A 27,925-nucleotide genomic window follows, 5' to 3' on the forward strand; every position below is an offset into this window, starting at 1 on the left:
GTGTAATCACTTGTCAGCTGATTTATGATGAATAATTCTATAGTCTGATTTTTACTCTAATATTGGGGTATGAAGGATGCTCCTTTTTCCTTTTATATTATCCTTGAAATTCAAAATTTCCAAAAACCTTGTATATACGTCGACGCGCAATTAAAAAAGAAACATACCTGTCAAATTTCATGAAAATCTATTACCGCGTTTCGCCATAAATGCGCAACATATAAACATTAAGAGAAATGCCAAACCGTCGACTTGAATCTTAGACCTCACTTCACTCGGTCAATTAGTACACAATCAATTTTTAATGAGGCTTGTATTGGCATGGAGCTGTTTTGGCAATTACTGGTTTTTAATTTTAAAAATTGAATAAATATTTAAAAAGTTGGATTAGAGTGCTTAAGAGTAGGAATTCGCTAAATCAAACATTAAAACACTCAATAAAAAATATCAATCTCAATAACAAGTCTAAAAAGACAGGCCGGATAATAATGGCTACAGTTTATATTTATTCAGTCTACAAAGATTCTATAATCATAACTAAAACTAGAGTTTGTTGAAACTGTGTTGTGTTGATGTTGATGACCATAATAAATGTTTAGCTGGGAGTTGTTTCGGCTGTATGTGTTTTGATATGTGCTTTCAAAGCAACCAACCTAGAGCTTTTGAAGTCACAAAACTCGCAGCTGAAGGGTTTTTCTGCTGTATGTGTTCTGGTATGTGCTTTAAAATTACCTAACCTAGCACTTTTGTAGTTACAAAACTCGCAACTGAAAGGTTTTTCTCCAGTATGTGTTCTGATATGTATTTTCAAATCACCTTTCCTAGCACTTTTGTAGTTACAAAACTTGCAACTAAAGGGTTTTTCTGCTGTATGTGTTCTCATATGTGTTTTCAAATTATCTAACCTAGCACTTTTGAAGTCACAAAGTTCGCAGCTGAAAGGTTTTTCTCCAGTATGTGTTCCAACATGTATTTTCAAATTATCTAACCTAGCACTTTTAAAGTCACATAACTCACAGCTGAAAGGTTTTTCTTCAGTATGTGTTCTGATATGTCTTTTCAAACTATCTAACTTAGCACTTTTGAAGTCACAAAACTCACAGTTGAAAGGTTTTTCTCCAGTATGTGTTGTAATATGTTCTTTAAAATGACATGAACGAGCAGTTTTGTAGTCACAAAACTCGCAGATGAACGGTTTTTCTGCAGGGTGTTTTCTAATGTGTTTCTTCAAATCACTAAATGTTGGTGTTTTATAGCTACAATGAACACAGCTATAGAGGTTGGTCTTTTTGCCATCCACAGATGACTCAGTGCACTTTTCCACTGGAGAGATTGAATGCTCATTCAGTCCACCCACTTCTGTTGCATAGTCTCGGCTAGATGTACTGCAGTTTGAAGTCCACCTCTCTGGTGGTCGATCATCAATCTTCACTGAACTTTCTTCAGCCTCTTGCTCATCTGCAATCATCAATAATGCATTGAAAGGATTTTCTGCTGTATGTGCTTCCAAATTACCTAACGTACCACTTTTGAGGTCACAAAGATCGACACTGAAAGGTATTTTTCCAGTATGTGTTCTGATGTGTCTTTTCAAATGACCTAAGGTAGTAAATTTGAAGTGACAAAACTCACAGGTGAAAGGTTTTTCTCCAGTATGTGTTCTGATATGTATTTTCAAATCACCTTTTCTAGCACTTTTGTAGTTACACAACTTGCAACTAAAGGGTTTTTCTGCTGTATGTGTTCTCATATGTACTTTCAAATTACCTAACCTAGCACTTTTGAAGTCACAAAGTTCGCAGCTGAAAGGTTTTTCTCCAGTATGTGTGCTCATATGACTTTTCAAATGACCTAACTGAGTACTTTTGAAGTCACATAACTCACAGCTGAAAGGTTTTTCTCCAGTATGTGTTCTGATATGTCGATTTAAACTATCTAACTTAGCACTTTTGAAGTCACAAAACTCGCAGTTGAAAGGTTTTTCTCCAGTATGTGTTTTGATATGTTCTTTCAAATGACCTGAATGAGCAGTATTGTAGTCACAAAACTCGCAGCTGAAACGTTTTTCTGCAGTGTGTTTTCTAATGTGTTTCTTCAAATCACTAAACTTTGGTGTTTTATAGCTACAATGAGCACAGTTGTAGAGCTTGGTCTTTTTGCCATCCACAGATGACTCAGTGCACTTTTCCACTGGAGAGATTGAATGCTCATAATTTCCAACAACTTTTGTTGCATAGTCTCGGCCAGAAGTGCTGCAGTTTGAAGGCCACATCTCTGGTGGTCGATCATCAATCTTCACTGAACTTTCTTCAGCCTCTTGCTCATCTGCAATCATCAATAATGTCTTGGAATGATATTCTGCTGTATGTGTTCTTGTATGTACTTTCAAATTACCTAACATACCACTTTTGAGGTCACAAAGCTCGACGCTGAAAGGTATTTTTCCAGTATGTGTTCTGATGTGTCTTTTCAAATGACCTAAGGTAGCAAATTTGAAGTGACAAAACTCACAGCTGAAAGGTTTTTCTCCAGTATGTGTTCTGATATGTATTTTCAAATCACCTTTTCTAGCACTTTTGTAGTTACACAACTTGCAACTAAAGGGTTTTTCTGCTGTATGTGTTCTCATATGTACTTTCAAATTACCTAACCTAGCACTTTTGAAGTCACAAAGTTCGCAGCTGAAAGGTTTTTCTCCAGTATGTGTGCTCATATGTCTTTTCAAATGACCTAACTGAGTACTTTTGAAGTCACATAACTCACAGCTGAAAGGTTTTTCTCCAGTATGTGTTCTGATATGTCTATTTAAACTATCTAACTTAGCACTTTTGTAGTTACAAAACTCGCAGTTGAAAGGTTTTTCTCCAGTATGTGTTGTGATATGTTCTTTCAAATGACCTGAATGAGCAGTTTTATAGTCACAGTACTCGCAGCTGAAAGGTTTTTCTGCAGTATGTGTGCTCATATGACTCTTCAAATCACTAAATGTTGGTGTTCTATAGCTACAATGAACACAGCTATAGAGGTTGGTCTTTTTGCCATCCACAGATGACTCAGTGCACTTTTCCACTAGTGAGATTGAATGCTCATTCAGTCCACCCAATTCTGGTGCATAGTCTCGGCCAGATGTGCTGCAGTTAGAAGGCCTCATCGCTGGTTCAATTTTTTCGGAACTTCCTTCAGCCTCTTGCTCATCTGCAATCATCAATAATGCAAATTTTAGATTGTGATAACTGGATATTATAGTCTACAGCTACATTCACGTTATAAAGTGAGTGGATATAATAAGACTACAAATTTTACAATATTTTGTGTTACCAGTGCCTTCTATAGTGATTCTAGTCATACCAGAATCTGGGGCCTGTTTCACAAAGGTACAAGCAGGTTGCAAGTCTTGTTGCCAACCATGGTTTTGGTTTTTGTCAAAATTACTTGTTCCAAGTAAATTTTTACTTACATTCCAAGTTATGAGGAACAAGGAACACCATAATATAAATTTGTAGTTGTGTTCAGCTCTGCTCAATTATGTTGAAAATTAGTGTAAATTGAATTCTATAAGTTATTGATTCACTCAGATCTGTGACATTATAAATCTGTGCAACGATTACATACCTAGGGAGTGTCTGAAGAAGTGAGTAATTTACAATAGAAATGTTACAACCTCTTGAGTGTCACATTTGTGAGGTTAAATTATTAAGTGCTGTATTGTAAATCGCCATCAGCTGTGTTTCGACTTTCGGAACAATTCAGAGCAGTTTTGTCTTCTGGTATGTTATTCTGTTATTGTGAAGGCTAACCAGCTGACTGATTAATCAATTTTACAACGCCACTCTCCTTATCTTCTTTTTCATACCGAGACAGGATCTACCGTTTGACGTAAACAAGAACCTCAACGTCAACACCTTAACAGAACTATAGCGTCCTTCAGTTGCTATGACAACACATTGATAGTTGACACCGGCTTCTTCTATCATTTGTCAACCTTTCGCTTTCAATTAGGCGGCAGTTTTAAATCTAACAAATACTGACCTATCCATACTCAGGAGCTTCCTTTGCTTCCAGCCGCGATAGCTCTCTTGGCAATATCCAATTTCCTTTCTGCTCTTCCTTTATAACTGTACTCTCTCTTTACATCCTTTATACGCCTCTATCAGAAATGAATAAACGTATGACCCGGCAAAAACACGAGAACTTAATTCGTGAAGTTAAATCTGACCTGGATAATTTAAACTGTGGTCTCGTTAATCATAATGTAGTTGAATTGGCTGTGAGTACCAGGGGAACACTCTCTTATATTGCCGAAAAATATTCAAATGACGCAATTATTGACTTGATTCCGGATATAATCGGAGTCTTAAATAAACTGGACAATGCTTTAACGGACAACTTTGAGCTGAGAAACAATCTGACAGAACTAGCAGAGGAGAATAAACAATTATCCAAGCTCGTGAGTGATGAAAGAAATAGAAGAAGAGAATGTTTTGAGGATTCATTAATCAATGAGGAGAAAGCAGGAGAGGAAATAAATTTCCTCAAATCTCGAATTAAATGTCTTGAGACATCCAGGCTTGCTTTCGATGAAGAGTTGAAGAGTAAGAATGCTATCATAGACATAATCCAAGCTGAGAAAAATAGTATTCTCAACAGAGAAAAACTCAATTCAGATCGAAATTCTATTGAGTTTACTAACTTTAGTACACCTAGAAATACAATTAAACTAAGAAATGAACACAGACAGGTCAGATCCATAGAAACAGTGAACCGATTTTCGGTGCTCTCTTCAAATACATCGTCACCTTTGATGCCACAAAAAATACAGGTGATAGCTCAGGTTCATCAACACCCCTCAACTCGAAATAAACCAAAGACTCATAACGGTGATACTTCCAAAAAGAAAAAAAGTCACAATTCTAGCAGATAATCAGGGAAAGCAATTCTGTAATTTTACGAGTGAATTTGGAGATGGATTGGAAGTTTTAGTAAGTACTAAATCTAGTGCAAAGTTGAAGCACGTTATTCAGCAAGGTCTTGACATAGTCAAAGATTTTACGGAAGATGATTGTGTCATTTTATTGGCGGGTTCAAATGACCTACATCTTAACGAACCTTTTCAACTGACATTGGACCAAGCAATGCGATCTCTTACTGATGTGGATCTAAAAACGAATATCCTGGTATGCAGTGTGCCCTAAAGGTACGACGATCCTGCCCTCAATGAGAATATCAGCTACGCCAACGCCTACCTATCAAGAGCGGTAAAAACTATACAGGAGGACTCAACATTCACTTCATGGATATTAACACGTTCCTGAAAAGATTCCAATTTTCGAGGCACGGGCTTCATCTCAACCGACGAGGGAAGAGGATTATGGTCAACCGGCTGGCGAGATATGTGAGAGACTTATTTGGTGCCGATCTCACATCGTTAAGAACTGAAGTGCTTTTGGATAAACCTAATCCTAATGCTTGTTGTTCTCCCGCTATACAATATGTAAATGATATGCCCACGATGATTCCAACATCTCTTTGCCTGACTCCCAATATGACTGTTCGTACTCCTATCCTACATTCAAATATAAATTTGAGACAATCTTCAGAGTCACCTGGTAATAATAGTCTGATTCAGTCATCTTTTTTGTCACTAAATCAAAGTCGACACAGTGTAGGATAAAATCATCCAACTCCAACCTGTCTTCTTGCATTTTTCATATAAACTTGTAATCCATTAGAAATAAATTTTATGAATAAGAGTAGTTTCTCAGGGATAGTCGAATAGATGTACTTTGTGTCAATGAGCACTGGCTCTATAAAGATGAATTAGACTTGTATATTCCTGTTCACTATAAACTCGGCTCAACGTTTTGTAGAAGTAATAGTGTTCACGGAGGGGTTGCTATTTTTATTAACGAGACCTATTCTCATCATAATAAGTATGAAATTGTAGATGTTAGTGAATATTGCACTGAGGGACTATGTGAAATAGCTGCTATTGTATTCCGAAATGATCGACTAATTATAGCTACTGTGTACCGACCTCCCGGTTCATCTGTTGAAAATTTTACAGAGGCCACTAGCGGCTTCATCAATTATCTATGTGATTTCCATAAATCTAAACGTTTTAGAATAGTTGTAACAGGGGACATAAACATTGATATTAGGAATAATAGTGCTAATACTCGTAAATTTCAAAATATGCTCCGTTCAAATAATTTTTACTGCTTTAACTATGAACCTACTCGGTTTGAATCTTGCCTCTACAATGTTTTTTCAAACATAAAGCCTTAACAAAATTGAATGTACTGTAGAGGAGCCTCATTTATCAGACCATTCTGGGATAAAAACATATATAAAAAAGAATTGAAAAAATCTAACAATACGGTAAGTGAAAACCCCTTTTATTACAGGAGTGTGAGAGGTCCAAATATTGATTTACTACGACATAAACTATCCACTATCGATTGGGTTGAAGCTTTTAACAAAGTTGATAGTGCTGAATTAGGCACAAATTTGTTTATAAACAATTTGACTTGTCTTTTGAATCAGTGTTGTCCAATTTTAAAGAAGAAGAAATTTCACAAACAGAAAGCAAACTTACCACTGAATAATTGGTTCACTCCTGAATTGGATAGAATCCGTTCAATTTTGGTGGTATATCATGAAATTTCGAAATGTAATACATATCGTCGATTGGGAAGGGAATACAAGCAGAGGATCAGAGAAGCAAAGCAGCAGGCCAATGGAAATTTTATTAGTGAGTCCAGTAACAAATGCAAAGCTGCCTGGAGAGTAATTAATTCTGAGACCAACCGGCTAAAACGTATTGATGAGGACCTACCTATCTCTGCTACTGATTTCAATGAGCACTTTGCAAACATCTGTAATAATATACAAAGACCCAATGACCATAATGCGGATTTGTCTAGTGCTATGAAGGTGCTGAGTCATAAAACAATAGACAGAGAGAGGTGCATTTTTGGATGGAGAGAGGTCACTGTGGATGATGTCAGAGAGGTAATAGACAGTTTGAGTAATTCTCATTCAGAGGATTTCTATGGTCTTTCTAATTTCTTATTGAAGCAGTTGAAAGAAGAACTGTTGCAACCTTTGACTTACCTCATCAACTGGATACTCATTGATGGTGTCTATCCTTCCTGTCTAAAGGTTTCTGTCACTGTGCCTGTCTACAAAAAAGGAGATAAATCTTGCCCAGATAATTACAGACCTATCTCTCTTGTCCCAGTTATATCAAAGGTGGTAGAGAGTCTGATGCAGAAACAATTGGTCAATTACATGGAGAGAAATGACTTGTTCACGCCATCCCAGTTTGGTTTCAGGAGTGGCAAATCTACAGGTAAAGCTGTGGAAGGTCTTGTCTGCCATATACTGAAGTGCTTTGAACTGGGTCATGATGTATCTGCAACACTTCTAGACTTAAGTAAGGCGTTTGATATTGTGGATCACACTATTCTGCGTGAGAAGATAAAATACTATGGAGTGAGGGATATTGAATACAATCTTTTGAAATCTTACTCAAGTAACAGGTTGCAAACCACCAAGATAGGAAATAAAAAGTCTGGGCTACTTGATATTAGAAATGGGGTCCCACAGGGCTCGGTCCTCGGTCCTTTTCTTTTTCTGGTCTATATAAATGACCTTCCTGATTATGCAACTGAGGGTGAATGTATATTATACGCAGATGATACTACATTTCTGATAAATGATAAAGATCCAGGAAAGCTTAGCCAGAAAACAGCGCTCATTGTTAATAAAGCTGAGTATTGGTTTAGTGTTAATAGGTTGATCGTTAACAGCAGCAAAACAGAGTCCTTACTGTTTAGCTTAAAATCTGCTAGAGAGAACAAGAATGTGAAATATTTAGGCATACACCTGAATTCTAAGCTGAGCTGGGATACTCATACTATGAACCTCTGTAAACGTTTATCTAGAGTGACATATTTACTTGGCAAGTTGAAATAATGTACCAGCTTTGATTTGGTCATCAATGCCTATTATGCATTTTTCCATGTTCATTTGTTATATGGAATTCTGATCTGGGGTAATGCTCCTGGTGCTAAAGATGTATTACTGTGGCAAAAGAAGGCTCTGAGAAGAATGATTGGCATCCCATCCACTGAGTCTTGTAGGGATCATTTTGTAAGACTAGGAATACTCACTGTACCGTGTCTATTCATTCTTAATTGTTTGCTTTTTGCTAAAGGTAATCTCGATAAATTAATGCAAAGAAGTGATATACATAGTCACATCACAAGAAATAGGAATCAGCTGCAGGTAATGCAGGCTAGATTGACTGAGACTCAAATGAACTTTGACTATATGAGTATAAAATTATTTAATAAGTTACCATTAGATGCTAGAGATGTTAGTTTTAGAAAATTTAAAACTATAATGTACAAGTTCCTGAAATCCAAACCACTATATTCACTCCAAGAATGGAATGATTTGAGTATAGAGAGCCTTTCTTTTTTATGATTTATTCCACTGTTCAAATATATTCATAGGCTATATCTATTCATGTATCATTTATGTATAGAACTCATTTTTTGTTGAAGTTTATTGTGATATGTGTTCCGACTCCATATTGACTTCTGCGAAACGCTTTATTTTGTATTTGTCTGTGTGACTGTTGTATGTTTTATGTTTCCTGATGACTATGTCTATTGCACTATGTGTTAAACGACAATAAAGAATTCTATTCTATTCTGTTCGTAACTATGCATTTTTTTCTGAAGTGGAAAGCTATGTAAAGTGATCATTAAAATTATTTGAAATATTAAATGATTATTTCTAATATTCAAAAATGCCCTATATCCCTCTGTAATTCATTATTTTGGAAATATATGCATTGGGAGATTGAATTTAATAAATGTCCAAAATAGTCATTAATGTGTTTGTTACCTCATAGGTTATGTGTACTATAGTATATATACACAGTATATATATAGTGCGGTCCACGTTATAATGGCAGTAGATAAAGATAGAAGAATAGTGATACCGATTCTCTGCATTAATTAATTATATTTCTACACTGTCAAAAACATAATTGGCATCGTTGTGGACCTAGAAAAGGATAGTACCACCGGCTTTGTCGAATGATAAACTAGGATAGCAAAACCAAAGTTGATCGAATACTGTCATTATAACGTGGACCGCACTATAGTATACACTATATATAGTACATATACTATATTTGATGGTTTCTTGATCCATTCCGAGCTGCTATGTATTAACACACTTTTTTCTATGTATTTAAACACGACATGCAGTCAATTATTGAGTAAATAATTAAATACTTTTACATACGAACTGAAGTACTTTTGATCGTCTAGCGATCATTTTCAACAGTGTTACTTAATAATTGACTGCATGTCGTGTTTAAACACATAGGAAAAAAGTGTGTTATATACTATATATTATATACACAGTACATACTGTGTAGGTTACAAATTCAGCAATCAATGAAGTAGACAGTACAAAAAAAATTATATTGCTTTCAAATGATTTCAAAGTAATTATTAAAAAGTACAAGTAACCTTTTTGAAGCATGAAAAAGGGAAATTATCATCAAAATAGGTTATGTTTACTATTGGAGCACTTGTAGACTTGTAAAACTGTAATCTTGTAGCTACAAGTACTTGTTTGTAACCATGGTTGGTAACAATGTTTGTACCTTTGTGAAATAGGCCCCATATATAATATGGATGATCAACTACATATAATATTATTATATAAGTTATATGACTGAAAACTGCATTCCAGCACTGTATTGTACTGTTAAGTTGTTTAGTCAGCATAGGTGTAATTAGCTAGTAGAATTTGACAGTTAGATCTACATCAAACTTCTAGTAAGATGAAAGACTCCTCTGAGCACAAATTAGGAGTTATAATTGTAAAATGTGTTTTGTGATAAATAGAAAGCTTTTCCAAAAAGTATAGAAGTTGTTTATTAACAAACCATAGTTTATAAATCTTGTTTGTCAATAGAATATTTTTGTCAAGATACAATAATGCATTTTCGTAATTGTGATTGAATATTTTGGTAATTCATTATATTTCTTCATAGCCAATTAATGATTTGGAAATGGTGCAGAGCTATACAGAGATTGAGTTTTCTTCAACTTTTCTTTATAAGTCATGTAAAGCAAATAATATTGATGAGGTGCTGAATTAACTAGTAGGTCTGTGAACAGTAGACCTCATGCAGTATTCTCATTCACAGGTATCTCATGTCACCTGTTTTAAATGTTAACAAATTCAATTCACGTTTGATTTTGTACTTCATATGATATAATTCATCCAGTTCCATGATAATCTTTCCATCTGATGAAAACTAATTATTTACAATAAGAAATATTATAAATTCTTCAGCATTATTTGGTTCATTTGATTATCCTACAAAATTAGTCTTTTCAAATGTGAGATCACCTATTGAATCAGATTTTTCAAATGTGAGAATATTGATACTGATGGGCACGCATAATAATACCATGACTGCAAAAAAATATTGAAACCAAAAGACCTTAAAGATGCATACCTCTTTAAGGTCTTTGATTGAAACTATAGACCTTACAGAAATAAACTGGCTTCTCCAGACATCTGTGTATTCACTTGTCAGCTGATTGATTATGAATAATTCTATAATCTGATTAATCCTATCTTTAGAGCAGATGATATTATTTTATACAGTGACATCGGAGTATGGAGGAATTACATTTCTTTTCATATTATCCTTAAAATGCAAAATTTCAAAAAACCTTGTGTATACATCGACGCGCAGTTGAAAAAGCAATATTTCTGCTAAATCTCATAGATTTCTACCAACGCGTTTGGCCGTAATTGCATTACATACATACAGACAGACAAAAGAAAACCAAAGTTGAAACATAGACCTCACTGTGTTCGGTCAACTAGTAGTTCTGTGAACAGTAGACCTCACGAAGTATTCTCATCCACAAGTACCTGATTGAAACTGTAGACCTTATGGATTACCGCGTTTTGCCGTAAAGGCGCAACATATAAACATTTGAACATTCAAACATTTAAACATTAAGAGAAATGCCAAACCATCGACTTGAATCTTGGACCTCACTTCGCTAGGAAAGGGATGACAAGCCAATGTCCATATGCCCATCAATGTTCATTAGTATTCGAATAGAACAATGCTTTTAGTCACTTAGAGAGAGTGATAATGGAAGTTATAGTTATGAGAGGTAATTAATATAATAATTAAAGAAGTTCAAATCTATTACAACAGAGTAGTCCAGTCAATATAGACATAAAAAAGGGGATGTGAATGCAATTTATATTGTAGTTCTGATTTTTTAATATATTATTTGGGTACATAAGAGAAGCCCAGAACCAATTTCTTCATGCAAAATTTCCTTGTGCTGGATACAGAGTGGCCCAAAAACCTCGTATTTTCGGCTCATTTTCCAGTTTTCAGCTATTTCTGCCAAATCTCGTAATCGGACAGAAAAATTTGCTCTAGCCATTTTTTAGCTTATAAAATTCTGAATAAAATGAGATCGTTTGGAACTCTCTATCTATAATGAGTACTGAATTATGATTTTTCAAAAATGAGTAGAATTTGGAGAAAAAAATTAATTTTGATTAATTTTAGTTTTTGATCAACAATATCTTTTGATTGTTACCATTTACATGCATAATTCAAAATCCCTCTGGACGTATTTTCGTGCTCCACAATCTGAGATCTGGTAGAGCGCTTTCTCATATAGATTTCCAAATACACCTGACAACAATGCTCCTTGTATTGTGAAAAACACCTCATTTTCAGCTTCAACCTTCATCACCAACTACATTGCCGTCACATTGATATTTCGCAGAATGACATATGTTCTATGAGAATCACCCGTTAGATGCACCTCATTTCAGTATTTCCTAGTGGAGAGGCGCGCTTGAGGATACCTCAAGGATCAAAATTTCAAACACTTATAACTTTTGACACAATGCTCAGATTTCCATCGTACTACACTTTATTCTTCTCGGCTCGTCAAGGCGGTCTAAAATCATGCATCAGGAGTCAAATTCGGTCGAAAAATAGAAAATTTATTGTTGAGTGTACTTAAGCCCATATTCCAATACACAAAAAATGGCCAATTTCTATATTCATTTTGAATTATACATCTAAATGGTTACAATCGGAAGATATTGTTGATCAAAAACTAAAATTCATTTTTTCTTCAAATTTCACTCATTTTTGAAAAATCATAACTGAGTACTCATTGGAGATAGAGAGTTCCCAATGATTTCATTTTATATTCTGTTTCAGAATTTTATATTCTAGAAAAAAGGCGAGAGCAAATTTTTCTGTCCGATTACGAGATTTGGCAGAAATAGCTGAAAACTGGAAAATGAGCCGAAAATACGAGGTTTTTGGGCTACTCTGTATCTAGCACAAGGAAATTTTGCATGAAGAAATTGGTTCTGGACTTCTCTTATGTACCCAAATAATATATTTAAAAAAATCAGGACTAAAATATAAATTGCATGCACCAATGTATATAGTGACTGCACTAGAGGTAATTAATAAAATTGAAGAAGTTCAAATCTATAACAAGTTGTAGGCAAACATCTTCAGTTTGATGCGATATCATGGGATGATCTGAACACATTAATCACCCAACACATTTGTTTTGCATTTACACAGGAGTTCTACTCCCAAACATCAAACCACTTCATGTAAGGAAGCTGGCCACAATCTAATCACACAAGCAACGAGTGTAGATCCTAGTCAACCAAGAATCGGGTAGTGATAGAATGCATCTCACCATATGCCTCCTCTTTGATGAAAATCATGTTGTAGCCAGGGATTAGATAATGTTGTTGGCTGCATTCATCTTCCACTGCAGCTGGTTGCTGGCTGCTATCATCCTCCTCCTCCTCTTCCCTTTTAACAGTAACTGTCGCCATCTGCAACATATATACATTCACAATCAATGGCAGGACAGGACTATTATTATTATTGATATAGACTACATTATTCACAGTGGTCTATGAAGGCGATAATTTTAGATGAATAGCTAACTATATTGTAGAAGGGTTGGTACAACAGTAGGTGAATAGCTTTTCTATGACGTAAAATGAGAATACAAAGTGTAGGAATTGAAAGTGGTATCCACCCAAGAGCTCTATTGCAACAATCAAGGTGTATTTTTAATACTGTCATCCAGTTTTAGAATAATTTATAAAACAGAAATTCAGATGCTACTCAACTGCTTAACATGGGATTTTGCATCACAATTCTTAAATTACTATCGATGATTGTAGGCCTATTTCCATTTTTATTGATCAATTAATAATAATGTTGTAAAAGTGCTTTTGTAATTATACCACTTTATTCTTTGAAAGTTTACAATATTGAACAAGATAAAAATAAAATACAACATCATCTTTGAACATACCTCATAAAACTCCAACTTGTTTTCTTTTGATAAACAGTTCGTTGCCAAAGCAGTCACCTTGACAACCGTGCTCATATGATATGTATCCATGTAGGGCTAGCCCAAAGTTAGTAGACAGGATGTTGGTCACTCATCTATAGTATTTTAGTTGAAATGCAATTGGAGTGGGGGAACTGCAACCGTGACGTAGGCTGTAGTACAGAGTAGGCAGAATATCGCATTCTTGAAAATCATAGGGTGACCTATAGTCAAATTATATAACACAAACATTTTCTGACATGCAAGCTTTCTGTTCCTGCTTTACAATAATTATCAAAACATTTGAATAATACAAGCATTTTGCAATATAAAAGCAAAAAAACCCACCTCCTAACCTTCCCTTTCAAACCCTTAAGGTTTCTTCATCTTCTAGGTCATGTTTATATTTTGTAGTTTGGCTATACATCAGCTTGTGAATTTTGGGGATGAGATATTTTGATTCTCGTAGGTAGAACATGTGCTCGATATCAGCATGTGTTCAGTGCATTTTTATGAATTAAATTCATTGGATTTATCGGGATCGGTTTATTGTTTTATTGCAATGCATTGGTTTATCAAGATTTTTTATGGGTTAATCTGAAATTATAATAGTAAAACGTGGTCTACTAACGCTTTTCCAGCTTATTAACTTTTTCGTGTCACGTGTTTAGATTCTTGAAAAACTTCCAACTTCATTTTATTCATACAAGTTGAATGAACTTGAAATATCAAACAACATCATTAGAATTGGTGAATAATTCGCTATAAGTATGGAGAATTTTTAAGTTCTAGGTCAATCTTGAGGGGATTAAACGACGATATATTTGAAGATACAGTGAATAAACTGTATGCTCAGTGTGATTACTCTATCACTTTTTCACTACACGTGACGTCACGCTGGCATTCCCCCCACCACTTCGAATCTTACACCTGTGAGTGATCAACCTTCTGTCTACTAATGTTGGGGCTAGCCTACATCAATATTTATCAATTTTTGATACCAATTCTACATAGAAAAAATGCTCATCCTGGAGTCTTTTTATTGTAGAATATTACAATAATTGTTAATCATTTTAATAGCAAGTTACTTTAAAACTAAATTTGATCGATTTGTGCTTTCAACAGATCCTTGACGTGGAAAACAAGTTTCACTATGACTTTTGGAGACATGAGCGACTCAACATGAAATAATTGGGACAGATCCTTCAGAAATTGATAGCAGATTCTATAAAGAACGGAAAATCAACATGAACAGAAGACACAAAAGTCAAAAATGTAGTTGGAAGCGAAAATATGTGTGGTAAACAACAGTTAAAAAGATTCCACTTGACAACAAGAAATTACAAATAACCTTGAGTACAGTTAATAAGCAAATGGAAATAACTTTTTTCAAAGAGACCTTTCAAACAGACACACTTTTCTTACCTGGACTAAACTCAACTTCTGTTGATTGCAGCCTTCAACCGAAACCTCCAATCTTCCTAATACTACTTTGGCTATTCTACCACCTGAAATACAAACATGCGCATGAGATTCAATACATTTTTGTGAACAGAGTCAAGACTAAATTAAGGAAATTAAATTATAAGTAAATTCAGTGAATAAGGAAATTTTAGTTAAGTTAAGAGATAAACCAGAAAGAGAACATAAGGGGTAAAAGGGGGAAGATAAAGTGGGCCGTCCACTGGAACCGATTTCGTCCGAACTAGCATCGGCCGAAAACTACCGAACTCGTCTGAACGATCCCCCAACAAATAAAGCTATAGATGCTCATCCATTGCAACAGGTTCATAAGTCCGTGCACGGTCATCTCCGGCCGATCAAGTTTTTGATCCGAATTGAATGGGATTTTCCGGCTCCATCCGGACGAAGTCGAGCTGAGACATCATCCTAACCTCAAAATTGTTTCACAGTCTTGTATGTTTTTACTTTCCTTGCCCTAATACCATAGGTAAGGAAAGTATTGCTTTCCGAAAAAAATTGAGGTCCCCCATTTCTAAATTTCATATACATTTCAAGGTCCCCTGAGTCCAAAAATGTGTTTTTTTTGGGGGTATTGGTCTGTGTGTCTGTGTACACGATATTTCATCTCCCAATTAACGGAATGACTTGAAATTTGGAACTTAAAGTCCTTACAATATAAGGATCTGACAAACAATTTCGATCAAATGCGAATCGAGATGGCGGCTGAATGGCAAAAATGTTGTCGAAAACAGGGGATTTCGCAATTTTCTCGAAAACGGCTACAATGATTTTGATCAAATTTATACCTAGAATAGTCATTGATAAGCTCTATCAACTGCCACAAGTCCCATATCTATAAAAATTCCAGGAGCTCCACCCCATCTATGCAAAGTTTGATTTTAGATTTAAGATAGAATTTAAACTAAAAAATTCAAGTGGAGATTGAGCATGAAAATCTCTACAATTAATGTCCAGTAACATTTTCATCTAAAATTGGAAATAAGCTTGAAATTTGAGAAAATGTGATTATTCAATTGCAAACGGTTGATTCTATTAAATCATTCACTATGAAGAGATAGCAGATCTCGTGGTATCCAGCGTTATTGTCCAGTCACCAGCTGGCTTGGATCTTTGAATAGTAGACGAGATGCGCGTGAACACTAGCGTCAGGTGATTAATTTTCATAACGGCTTGGTTTTTGAACTTGTTCTGTTCTATAAAGTTTCAACTATGGACAATGAAAATTTGATAAGTTTGGTTCAAACATTGGTAATGTTCCATTGTGGGATATGCGAGACAAAAGATATCATCGTTGTGATGTTTAAAGGAATCTGTGGACAAAGATTGCTGAACAAATAGGATCTGAAGATAAGATTATTATAATTAATAACTAACTTAGTGGATATCTGTTTATTCAGTTTTCAAAATCTCAATATAATCATTGTTCATGAAAAATTTTGGTGGCTATGATAGTAATTAATTCGATAATTAGCAACCAGCCTATCACTGAACTAGACTGACGTAAACGGTTCCAATGGACGACCATATTCGGCCGAATTAACGGCCGGCAGATTCGACCGATTCAACGGCCGAACGGATCGGTTGGATACGGCTCCAGTGGACGGTTACCCTAAGGCTGGGAAAGAGGAAGAGAGGAGGAAAAGAGTGTAGGATGATGAGGGGGAGGAAGTGAAGGAGAAGGAAAAGAGGAATATGAGAGGAAGGAGGAGAGGAAGTGGAAGGGGAAGAGCTAGAGGACGAGATGAGAAAGGAGTAATAGAAGTAGAAGAAGAAGAAGAAAAAGAAGAAGAAGAAGAAGAGGAAGAAGAAGAAGAAGAAGGAGAAGAAGAAGAGGGAGGAGGAAGAGGAGTAAAAGAAGGAGAGGAAGAAGGAGGAGGAAGTGGAGTAATTGAAGAAGAAGAAGGAGGAAGAGGAGGAGTAATAGAAGAAGAAGAAGAAGAAGAAGAGAAGAGAAGAAGAAGAAGAAGAAGAAGTAGGAGGAGTAATAGAAGGAGAAGGAGAAGAAGAAGGAGAAGAAGAAGGAGGAGGAGGAGGAGGAGGAGGAGGAGTAATAGAAGAAGAAGAAGGAGAAGAAAAAGAAGAAGGAGGAGGAGGAGTAATAGAAGGAGAAGAAGAAGAAGAAAAAGAAGAAGAGGGAGGAGGAGGAGGATAAAGAGGAGGCAATGGGATAGGAGGATAGATGGAGGGAGGAAATACTTATTGATGAAGAAAGAGGTCACACAATAGACATGACATCTATGAGATGTATTTACACAGTAATAAAAATCTGGTGTGGCGCACTCACACAACTTTCCTTGCCGTTATGAAAATTTATCACCTGACGCTAGTGTTCCCGCGCATCTCAAGTCTACTATTCAAAGATTCAAGCCAGCTGGTGACAGGGCAATAAGGCTGGAGACACACGAAGTCTGCTATCTCTTCATAGTGAATGATTTAATAGAATCAACAGTTGCCAACAGTTTGTAATTGAAATAATAACATTTTCTCGAATTTCGAGATTATTTTCAATTTTAGGTGAAAATGTTACTGAACATTAATTGAAGAGATTTTCATGCTCAATCTTTTCCACTTTGTTTTTTTTTTGTTTAAATTGTATCTGAAGCCTGATAATTGGGAATCTAAAATCAAACTTTGCATGGATGGAGCGGAGCTCCTGTAATTTTTACAGATATGGGACTCATGGCAGTTGATAGAGCTTATCAATGACTTTTCAAGGTATGAATTTGGTCAAAAACGTTGGAGCCGTTTTCGAGAAAATCGCGAAAACCCCTGCTTTTGACAACATTTTCGCCATTTTTGCCGCCATATTGAATTGCATTTGATCGAAATTGTTCGTGTCGGATCCTTATAGGGGAAGGACCTTAAGTTCCAAAATTTCAACTCATTCCGTTAATTGGGAGATGAGATATCGTGTACACAGACGTACATACACTCATACACACACATACAGACCAATACCCAAAAACCACTTTTTTGGACTCAGGGGGCCTTGAAACGTATAAAAATTTAGAAATTGGGGTAGGCTACCTTAATTTTTTTCGGAAAGCAATACTTTCCTTACCTATGATAATAGGGCAAGGAAAGTAAAACTGTAGTGAGATTCACGTTATAAAGTCAGAAGCTGGTTAAAACATTGGTTTTCTATCCTTGTATGTCATTACACAAACCAAAAAGCTCTATCCTTTATCCTCTATCAACTTCCAGACCTTTGCAACATTGCTGTTTGAAGGAACATAATGAAACAATAAAATTATACGATTGTAAACTTTCAGAAGCTATAATCAAATTACAAATAAATGTGTATCGTCAACAAATAAAATCTATTCAATATAGAATTGGACATTGGTAACAGGAAACAACTATTTATATCAGATCACATTTACCATGATAACTTGTATCACAGATTAATAAAATAAAATATACAGAGTGTTTCAGAAGTACTGTCGATAGTGATGTAAATTTCCCGGGAATTGAAGATCGTGGAAATATTCCCTGGGAATTCAAGGGAAATATTCCCAAAAATCATAAATTCCCGGGAATTTATGGGTACTTAGGGAAATTTATGATTTCTTTCATAAAAAATGACCGAATAAAACGTTTTTTGTTAGACATGGTCTCAATCACCTGTTATACAACATATTTATGTGAGAAATATAAGGATTAATACGGTAGCTTATAAATTGTAGTAAGTTCAAAGAAAACAGTAATTTGAAGTTCATAGACTGAAAGGAGAAATGAGCACTCAATACATCATTCAATTGCACCACTATTATCATGCTACTTTCATGTCTTACAAGATGAATAAGATTTTTTACTTACTAATAAATGCCTGTAAATCAGGTAAACAAAGTCAACAAAGTATTGAGTGTAATTTAACTTTCATTGCATGATTTTTTTTCAATTTCTCCGCACAGAAATAATTGACCCCCTAAATAAAGATTGGAGTATGAATCCAAAAATTATAAATTATAAAATACAGCGAAATAGGCTAAACTAAAACAAGGAGCATACTCAAGTTTGATTCAATATTAAAAAGAAAATAATTCCACAGCTCACAACCTTTCAAGAGTCATTGAGGCTCACTTAACTTGTAATAAGATACTAGTCCAGGCATCGAATGCTCAAAAAGATATAGAGGGAAAAGTTTGGAACCCAATTTTTGACCTCGCAGTTCTTTTAAGGATAGTGAGGGGTAAGCATATTAAAACTCCTCACTCCTACCATACTCAACACTAAAACTGCTATAAAAATTGATGGAAAGCATAAAATGATGAAAAAATATATTAAATTGAAGAGAATTGAATGCTCTACAACTCACTGTCTTTTAAATAATCCTCCAGTCAATGAAAGATTATAGGGGGAAAATTTTGGAACACAATTTTTGACCCCGTAGCTCTTCTTTTAAGGATAGTAAAGGGAGTAATCACATTGAAAGTCCTCACTCCTACCCCCTGAGTAATAAGCCCTGAAAGTGCAAAAAGTTGGAAGAATTACTGTCTTTTCAAAGACTTTACGCTTTTAAAAGTGTATATCTCTAAAACTAAAGAAGGTATCACAAAACTCCACTGTACAAAACTTGAAGAAAATTTATCTAGCTTAATTTTTAGTCAGTTAGCCATGTAGCTGAAACGCATTGTTTCTCAGTTACATGTGTGTCAGCCAGAAATGAAAAAATGAAACTTTTAAACTACCCTCATCCCTTAAGCTCAAGAAGTAGGGATAAGTACTTATGATATGTTCACCTTCTAACTAGTTCAACCAAAGCTGCGAAGTCAAATATTGTGTTCCAAACATTCCCTCCCAATTGTTTTTAAACTGAAGATTTCACACTCAACACTATAACGGCTGCAACAATCTTCGGGAGATTCGTAAAATAATAATGAGACCATACATAAAATTGAAGAGAATATGAGGAGCATATAAATGCTCTATGAGCCCATGATTAGCAAGGATTTTTTCAATGAATCGTTAAAAAGTTATAAGGCCAAAAAGATGAAAAAATCGGAGCCGGAAGGGTTTTTCATCAAAATGTGATACCTTAGAGAGCTCATACCTAGAAAACTATGAGAGATATGGAAAAATGTTGAAAATGAAATTTGTAGGATAATTTGTTAGCTTTGATATTATGATTGTTTTCGACAAAAATTTCCGAAAGACGCATATTGTTCGAGATATATGCAAAAAAAACCACCCCCCACCCCATAGCACAGGGGGTAGGAGTGAGGACATTTTTATGTTGTCACAAAGTGAATTTTTGTGACGGACGTAGAGCCGTCGACTAATGTATAAATTAGCGAATTTATTCTGTTTTAGAATAGGAATAGGATCGACTGCCGGATATATTTTGTTAGATTTGCAGTTGTGTACATGCACATCATCACCATCGCCGTCAACCCCTTTGAATCAGCAGCATCTGTATCATCAGAACGATAAGCGGCTACCGAGTCGGGTTGGTATCGTTCTTCATGAAATTTCTGGAATAGAAATATTGTTTACCGGCCTGAATTAGTGTAGCAATTAGTATCATTGTCATCATTTGCTGCACCCTTAGCATCAGGAGCAGCTGAGTCAAAACCCCGTCACATGACCAGTGGCGTGATCGTCTTTTCAGACTCTCATTGGTCAGGAAGCTCTTTTCCCCCGGCCTCCTAATTTTCAGCGACCCGGTGCAGCTTCAAGAAGACCTGGGAGAAAGCAGTTGTTCGGTGAACGGGTTCGTGTACGGCTGCGTTCCGAGCGGCGCTCCTAATAGTGGTGTACTAGAGGGTTAATATTCTATTCTGTATTTTAGTGAATGGAATATTGTATGTCGAATTGCCGACTGTATTTGAAGATAGAACTTCCTGGGGGATTTTCTTTCTTGTTGGTTATTTTTCCTAAATTCGTATCACTGGGGGTGAACGAGTTATCCTTGGTTTTGAAACCTGTAAGGGATCTCAAGTTTGTGCTACAAATAGTTGAGTGGGAAATTTAGCTAGGCTCTTATAGCAGATTATTTTTGAGTACTTAATTTATAAGTCTCGACTCTGTCGCTTCACGACGTTTTAATTATAATACGGGAAGTGGGAATCGGTTCGCTATTCTCCGTATCAGTATCCACGTCATTTCAGGTAATTGTATGTCAGGACTGGTAGTCCGTATATTTTTCCTTCTCTGTAGTAAGGTGGCCTTTAGTTTAAAGAGTAATTTTTCTCCATTGAGTTTTTATTCTTGTAGGGAAATCCCTGTCCTTTTTAAGAATAGTTTTTCTCAATTAATTTTTATTCTTGTGGGAAAATCCCTGTTCCTTTTGAGAAAAGTTTTCTCGATTAATTTTTATCCTTGTAGAGAGATCATTATCATTTATGGTAAATTTTCCTTGCTTAGTTTTCATACTATAGAGTGGCCATGTATTCTAAATTCGCTTAGCAGTTTCTGACTTGCTGTATTCCAAGTAGGAAAAGTCCAATCCTTTTCCTAGAGAACTCAGGTGCAGCTTGAGTTCGTCCTTGTCGAAGTTTCTAGACTGCGACTTCCATTCTCTTTCTTTCTCTTCACTTTCCCTATTCTAAAATCCTTCTAGCTCTCAGGTACAGCTTGAGGACTTCCTCGCCGAAGTTTCTAGACTGCGGCATCCTTTCTCTTTCTTTCTCTTAATTCTTCCTGTGTTAAAATCCTTCCTGGTCTCAGTTCCAGATTCGAGATCGTCCTAGTCGCGGGTTTCAGACCCGCGAATCCTTTCTAAAATTCTTAGAAACCTGTCTTCTTAATAGCAAATATTATTTGCTGGCTTTACCTGTGGAAAATTCACGAATTTTCCCGTGATCTCAGTTGCAAATTAGAGATCGATCTTTTGGTAGTCCTTAGACTGGCAATTACTTGGAAAAGTCTATTGAAATCTTTTCCTGAATTAGGAGTCTCTGACTCGATATTTTCCTTGTGGAAAATCCTGGAAAAATCCTTTCCTACCCTGACAACGACAGACTGTTGTCTTCCCGATATTATTCTACAGACTGTGTCTGTGAAAAATCTTTTCTATCCTCTCATAATAGTCGACATACTGACTATTAATTTAAAAGCGTTTTGGACGATTGAGAGTGATTCCCATACCCTTAAGGGCAGTCACAGATTGGCCCTTAATAACCGGCGCGCAGTCATCAGATTAGCGCGGAAATCCTGTTTAGCAGTTTCAGAATTGCTGAAGATCCTTTCGCAGCTACAGGCTCGCGATTCAGAAATCCGACACCCGAAACCTTATCCTCCAAACTTTAACTATCATAAAGTTGAAATTGATATACTGTATTTAGCTAGCAGGTCCAGCTTGCTGAGAGCTAGAGCGCAATTCTCAGATTGCGGATTATTGAGCAGACGTTTATTTGCTGTAGAGAATAATAATCTTATTATTGATTCTCTGTTCCCTATACCCTATACCGTATACCTCATACCCTGCACCCTATTCTCTATAGCTTACACCCTATACCGTGCCCTATTTAATTATACCTTGAATACTACTAGTAACTCCATAGTTCCGCCATACCGTTACTCTATAGCCCTCACCTTAAACCCCATAGAAAAACCACATCCCGGGCTTGCAGGTACAGCTTGCTCGCCGTCAATTCGCAGTTGGTTCAGATTGCGTACTACCTTTATAAATAGAATTATTGGTAGGGACCTGATAGTCAGATCCGTCTCCTTGTATAGGGTTATCTTAATCTCCCTTAACACCCACCCTGTATTCAAAAGGCAGAGGGCCGAATCGGCCAGCAACGGCACGGGCAAACACTCTTCCCCTGAAAGTAAAAATCTCGCGAAAGAAGCAGAGGGTAAAGAATCAGGATAGAGGGAGAAGTGTAGGTCCGGTAACTCCACCTGTCAGTACGGCTACTGACCCCGACCCATATCCGACTGTAGCTAGTCCGCGTTGTAGCAATACTTCGCAATTATTAGGAAACCTAGAGGGTGGAATAGGTCATGCTAATAAACTGACGTCTCCCATCGTGGGGCTAAGACGTCTGGCGCCAAGAAAATCGCGAAGAGGTTTAGGTGAATCCCAATCCGCGATGAGTGTACACGGAGAAGAGACTACTCATCAGGATGATGAAGTCGTACAGGCGGTCCGCCGGGAGGACCTCGCGGAACGCGAAGCCGACCCCAGAGTGTCGTGGGTGTATCGGCTGAATAAGGAGGAAGCGGTCGGCTACCTAGAGAGTCTCGGCCTGTCGGCAGCGGGGACTGTGAAGGAGCTGAGGAGGAGGATGGTCGAGCACCTTCGATCCCGGACCGCTGCTGCCTCTCAACCAGGTACAGAGCCGGCACTGTCCCGCTCTTCAGGCACGTATAGTCAGGAGAAGTCTGCGACAAGGTAAGAAGTTGGAATTTACATTTTGATGGTGTATCGGATGCTCCCAGTTTCATCGAGAGGCTCGCGGAACTCCAGGGCGCATATGGGATCTCTGGGGAGCAATCTCTTATAGCCTTGCCGGAGCTGATGGAGGGAGGGCCCTACTTTGGATGCGGAATCGTCGCTCCCAGTGGAGGACGTGGGCTGATTTTGTAGAGGCATTTAAACTCCGTTATTATCCTCATTCTTATAGTAACGACCTTGAGAGTCAGATCATTGCAAGGAAGCAGAGGGAGGGCGAACCGGCTGATGAGTATGCCGAAGCCTTGCTTACCTTAATGAGACGGTTAGGTAGTTATGAGGGGGATAGGATGCTTCAAAGATTGTATTTGAAGTTTCCAAAACTCAGCGATTATCCTTATAGCTGCCATTTTGTTTTTTTTTTTCATTTAGGAATTTTTATCTCAAGAACGAAATGTTGTATTAATATGAAATTTGGCATGAGTATTTATGCTATAAAGACTCAACTTTGAAAAATAAAATGAAAATTTTCTATGTACATATTCAAAATGGCGGCCATTTTGATTTTGATTGCAAATTTCACGAAAACCGTTTACTTGTACGAAAATTTACAGGAGACAAAAAAGTTAGCAAATTTTATCAAGATTTCAAGGATAGCTGGTCGGTCGCCCAGAGGTTGATAATTAAAACCATATTACAAAAAAACCAGCGTTTTCCCACCAATCTACTATTCAATATATTTCCAGTAATGAATGTTAGGCAGATTTTCATAAAAACTTTAGTAATTTACATTTTCAATAATAAGGACACTTTTTTCAGAGAGATTCAACACAGTCATCTAACCAGAAACCAAACAATGTCACGTTTATTTAATCCTACTATTAGTATCAGTTTGCAAAGGCACAATTCATTTTACATTTCGCAATGGCTGTATAGAAACCTTCCTCCAGAAATAGTTGAGGCTGGGGCGGGCCGAGTCACTGTAGTGTTAAAGCACAGAATTTCTGAATGGTTAATGTATGTTGGATGGCAGGATGCAGAGAATTTAATCAAATCACCTTATGTTTGAAATTCAATTTTAATCTGTTTTTCTTACCAAATACATCTTGCAAAAAGCGATTCCGGCTGTTCTGGTGTGATGAAAATAATAATTATTAATAAATTATAAAAATAGGTATTATTCAAGCCGATTGTCTAATTTTCTTCCAATGGATCTATCTTTCTTCCTTCTCAAATTCAAATTGATTTTTTTATATAATTAATCCTAAAAATATATTAATATAATCTATTTTTATTTCATTTACCATAAATGTATCTTATACTTATAGCCCAATATTTTTTATTGTAACACAACTAATCTTAAGAACTGCTCCCACACATGGACGTAATAGTCTATGTGGGTTCTAATATTCATTTTATAATTGTAATTGTGTTGTTAAAATTGTATGATACGTGAATAAAATTGAATTGAAATTGAAGCTCATTTATTAAGATTGGTCAGAGAATAACAGAGAAATTAATTATTTTCGTACAGCATGCATGATCTTCAACAAAAAAGATCATCTGAAAAACATTGTAAAATCAGCTGGATGGCCATATGGAACCATACCGAGTTTCAAAGCTTCATCTTAAATACAATTGGTAATAAAAATGTAATATTGATGTTTAAATTGTGAAAAGTGGTCATGCAAGCATTACAAAAATAATAAATTTCTGTTATTCTTTGACCAATCTTAATAAATGAGGTATCCGTGAAATCTTGATAAAATTTGCTAACTTTTTTGTCTCTTGTAAATTTTCTGTAAAGTAAACGGTTTTCGTGAAATTTGTATCAAAAATTTAAAAAGGCCACCATTTTGAAAATTTACATAGAAAAGTTTTCATTTTATTTTCAGAAGTTGAGTCTTTACAGCATTTAATATTCATGCCAAATTTCTGATCAATACATCATTTCGTTCTTGAGATAAAAAAATTCTTAAGTGAAAAATAACAAAATAGCTGCTATAAGGAAAACCGCTGAGTTTTGACACTTCAAATACAATATTTAAAGTAGTCTCCTATTATCCAGGAGCAATACCCTAAAATGTTCGACACTACTTCTGAAACATTCTGTATATAAAAACCTTGTACTACCCTCTATTATTAAAAACAACGACTGGTTTTGACCCAAACTTGGGTCATTTTCAACTTGAAAGTTAGGGTCGAAACTAGTTGTTGAAATATTTTAAAGTTAATAATTGAGAGTACTACAAGGCTTTTATATTTTTTTATTAATTTGTACAAAAGTAGCCCATGTAGGTGGAGTATTTCTTGATTCACAGCTATATTACGGAAGGCATTGGAAATGGAGAAGTGGCAACAATACGATCCTATAATTTCCACTTATTTTGTAAGGTGTAGGACTATATCATAACAGTGTTTGCACACCCTACTGAATGTTGATGAGACAGGCCCTGTGATTGGTGCAGTGAAAGGCTTCTTGAACACACAGCAAAGTAAAAAGAAATACAAGTTGAATTATGAATTACATACTAATACATCAACAATTTTATTACTATACTTACCACACACTTCCTTCCTATGGCCTTAGTCAACCTGGAGTCTGATTTTCACTCAATGTTGTGCTCTGAGACTGGTGATTGGCCATATGTCCTCTGGTCACATGTGGACATCTGCAATGAATTAGAATGGTACCAGTTACCAAAAACATTCCAAGTGGCTTCAATTATTGAAAACTCACAAAATGAGAATACTTTTCAGTAGTGAGATGATTCTATTGATCATGAGATAATTTATCAATTTCTGAGCCTCTAACATCACCTACGAACAGATTGACTGTTTTTTTGTGTTGTTTTTTACTTTCTGTAATTTTTTACGTTCTGACTGTCAATCTAAGAACTTGGTTTTATCTATCTTGACGTGTTCCCTTATGGACATGCCCTGGTGGCATGTCTGTGCTATGAACAAAACCATTATTATTTAAGTTTATAGGCAGCCGGGATCGACGATTTGATGTGTCCATCTAATACTTGGGAGTGACTGAGAAAAAAATCCTGTTTAGGCCGGGATTCGAGCCCAGGTCAAGATGGGCAAAAGTAACTTAGGCCTATAAGTGACTTTATCTGTGTAAGGACAAGATGGTTTTATCAGATTATTGCAATGATTGTAATTTATATATTCTATATATCATATTGGAATGGAGAAAATTAATATCTTCAAGAAATCATAGGATTTAATATTGCATGAGTTATAAAGCTTTGATGAATTAATATCATTAGAAGTAATACTAATTGAAATTTATAGGTACCATTGAAATTATATCCTTAATTAAAGAGGTTGACAAATTTACGACAGAACTTGAGTTTGTGGCCTAGGCCCGACTTAACATTAAACACTGGTGTGCCTTTGAATGCTTGCTACCATCGGACTCCCCACAATTGAAAGTCGCTGTTAGCCTACATGAGATAAGTTTTCATAAAGCTAATAATATTAAAATGTAACAAAATTGGATAGCACGCTTTATTTATTTCTCCTCTTTCATTAAAAAAATGAGTCAATTTCTCCAATAATAGCTTAACTGAGGTAACCGTGGTCGCTCACAGACTAGACTAGACTTTTGCATGAACATGATTCATATTGAGTCTATAAACTCAAGTTAGGTACAACATGTTTTTATAGATCCATTTTACATGCTCTAATGAATATTATGTAAATATGAACATTGTTGTTATCGATCAATAATGCTTCAGCTTCATTCAACATAGATATTATATAAATAATTAGGCTATAATAGGTAATAAATAATAACGTGATATACCTATATTTGAAATAGGCCCCACCACCACTGAATTTTTTGGTTATGAAGTCTATTGTGATTCAATGATTATACAATTTTCAAGTAGGCTACTTACTTCTGACTCCATTTTGGTATTCGTACTAAAACTGATAATTTTATATTCAAAATGGTATTAGGCTATGATAAAATAAACCACCAAATTACAATAAATTAACTAGAAGACAGCAAGTGACAAAAAATACCAGCGAGCAGACGAGCGAGTCAAGGCCACAGAATACATACAGAAAGGTAACTTTCTATCTAACATACTACATGGCACACAGAGAAGAGATTCCTTCTACTTTGTGATGGCACCAAGACTAACTTGAGTGCACTAAGACAGCGCCATCTTTGTAGAAATTAGATTTACCGCTAATTTTAAAAGGCACTCAAATTAAAGCATTGATACCTGAAATGGATTAATTTAAATTAATACTTCATATCTGAAAATATTTGTAATATCATACTGATTAATGATGATAGTTTCAATAATTGGAGAAACTTTTATAAATTCTGATATTCTGATACATGCTACTTTTGGACAAGGTAACAAAGTTAAACTGCTGATGTTAAGACCGACAGACCGAAGACAAAAAAAGTAAAGACTGAAGAACTGCTAATAGTTCATTGCCACTCTGGGCGGCACTATATTGTGGTCCATAGTGACAGTGAATAAAGCTGGGAGACAATGTTGCCAAGTCTCTTTAATTGACTCCTCCGAGTATAAACAGCTGTTACTGTATTCATCATACCGGTATTGGATTTGATCCAATATTAGTTTCCATTACCTTAATAAAATAATCAATT

General features: G+C 35.8%; 1 protein-coding gene across 3 annotated transcripts; it reads right to left on the bottom strand.

Moving 5' to 3' along the window:
• Positions 1 to 249: 249 nt before the first annotated feature.
• On the bottom strand, positions 250 to 27,374 carry LOC111050856 (zinc finger protein 431-like). 3 transcript variants are annotated; one of them, XM_039440686.1, is made up of 5 exons: positions 27,195 to 27,374; positions 25,848 to 25,955; positions 14,883 to 14,965; positions 12,807 to 12,948; positions 252 to 3,195 (listed from the first exon to the last, which is right to left on the bottom strand). In XM_039440686.1, exons 4-5 carry the CDS (start codon positions 12,946 to 12,948, stop codon positions 596 to 598), a joined length of 2,742 nt encoding a protein of 913 aa, XP_039296620.1. In that variant the 5' UTR covers positions 14,883 to 14,965; positions 25,848 to 25,955; positions 27,195 to 27,374; the 3' UTR covers positions 252 to 595. The 3 variants fall into 3 exon arrangements, with proteins under 3 accessions (XP_039296623.1, XP_039296620.1, XP_039296622.1); XM_039440688.1 differs by having other exon boundaries at positions 27,101 to 27,374; XM_039440689.1 differs by lacking the exon at positions 14,883 to 14,965 and having other exon boundaries at positions 250 to 3,195.
• Positions 27,375 to 27,925: the final 551 nt, after the last annotated feature.

The sequence above is a fragment of the Nilaparvata lugens genome, chromosome 14 (genome assembly GCF_014356525.2).
Source record: "Nilaparvata lugens isolate BPH chromosome 14, ASM1435652v1, whole genome shotgun sequence".
Lineage (NCBI taxonomy): Eukaryota > Metazoa > Arthropoda > Insecta > Hemiptera > Delphacidae > Nilaparvata > Nilaparvata lugens.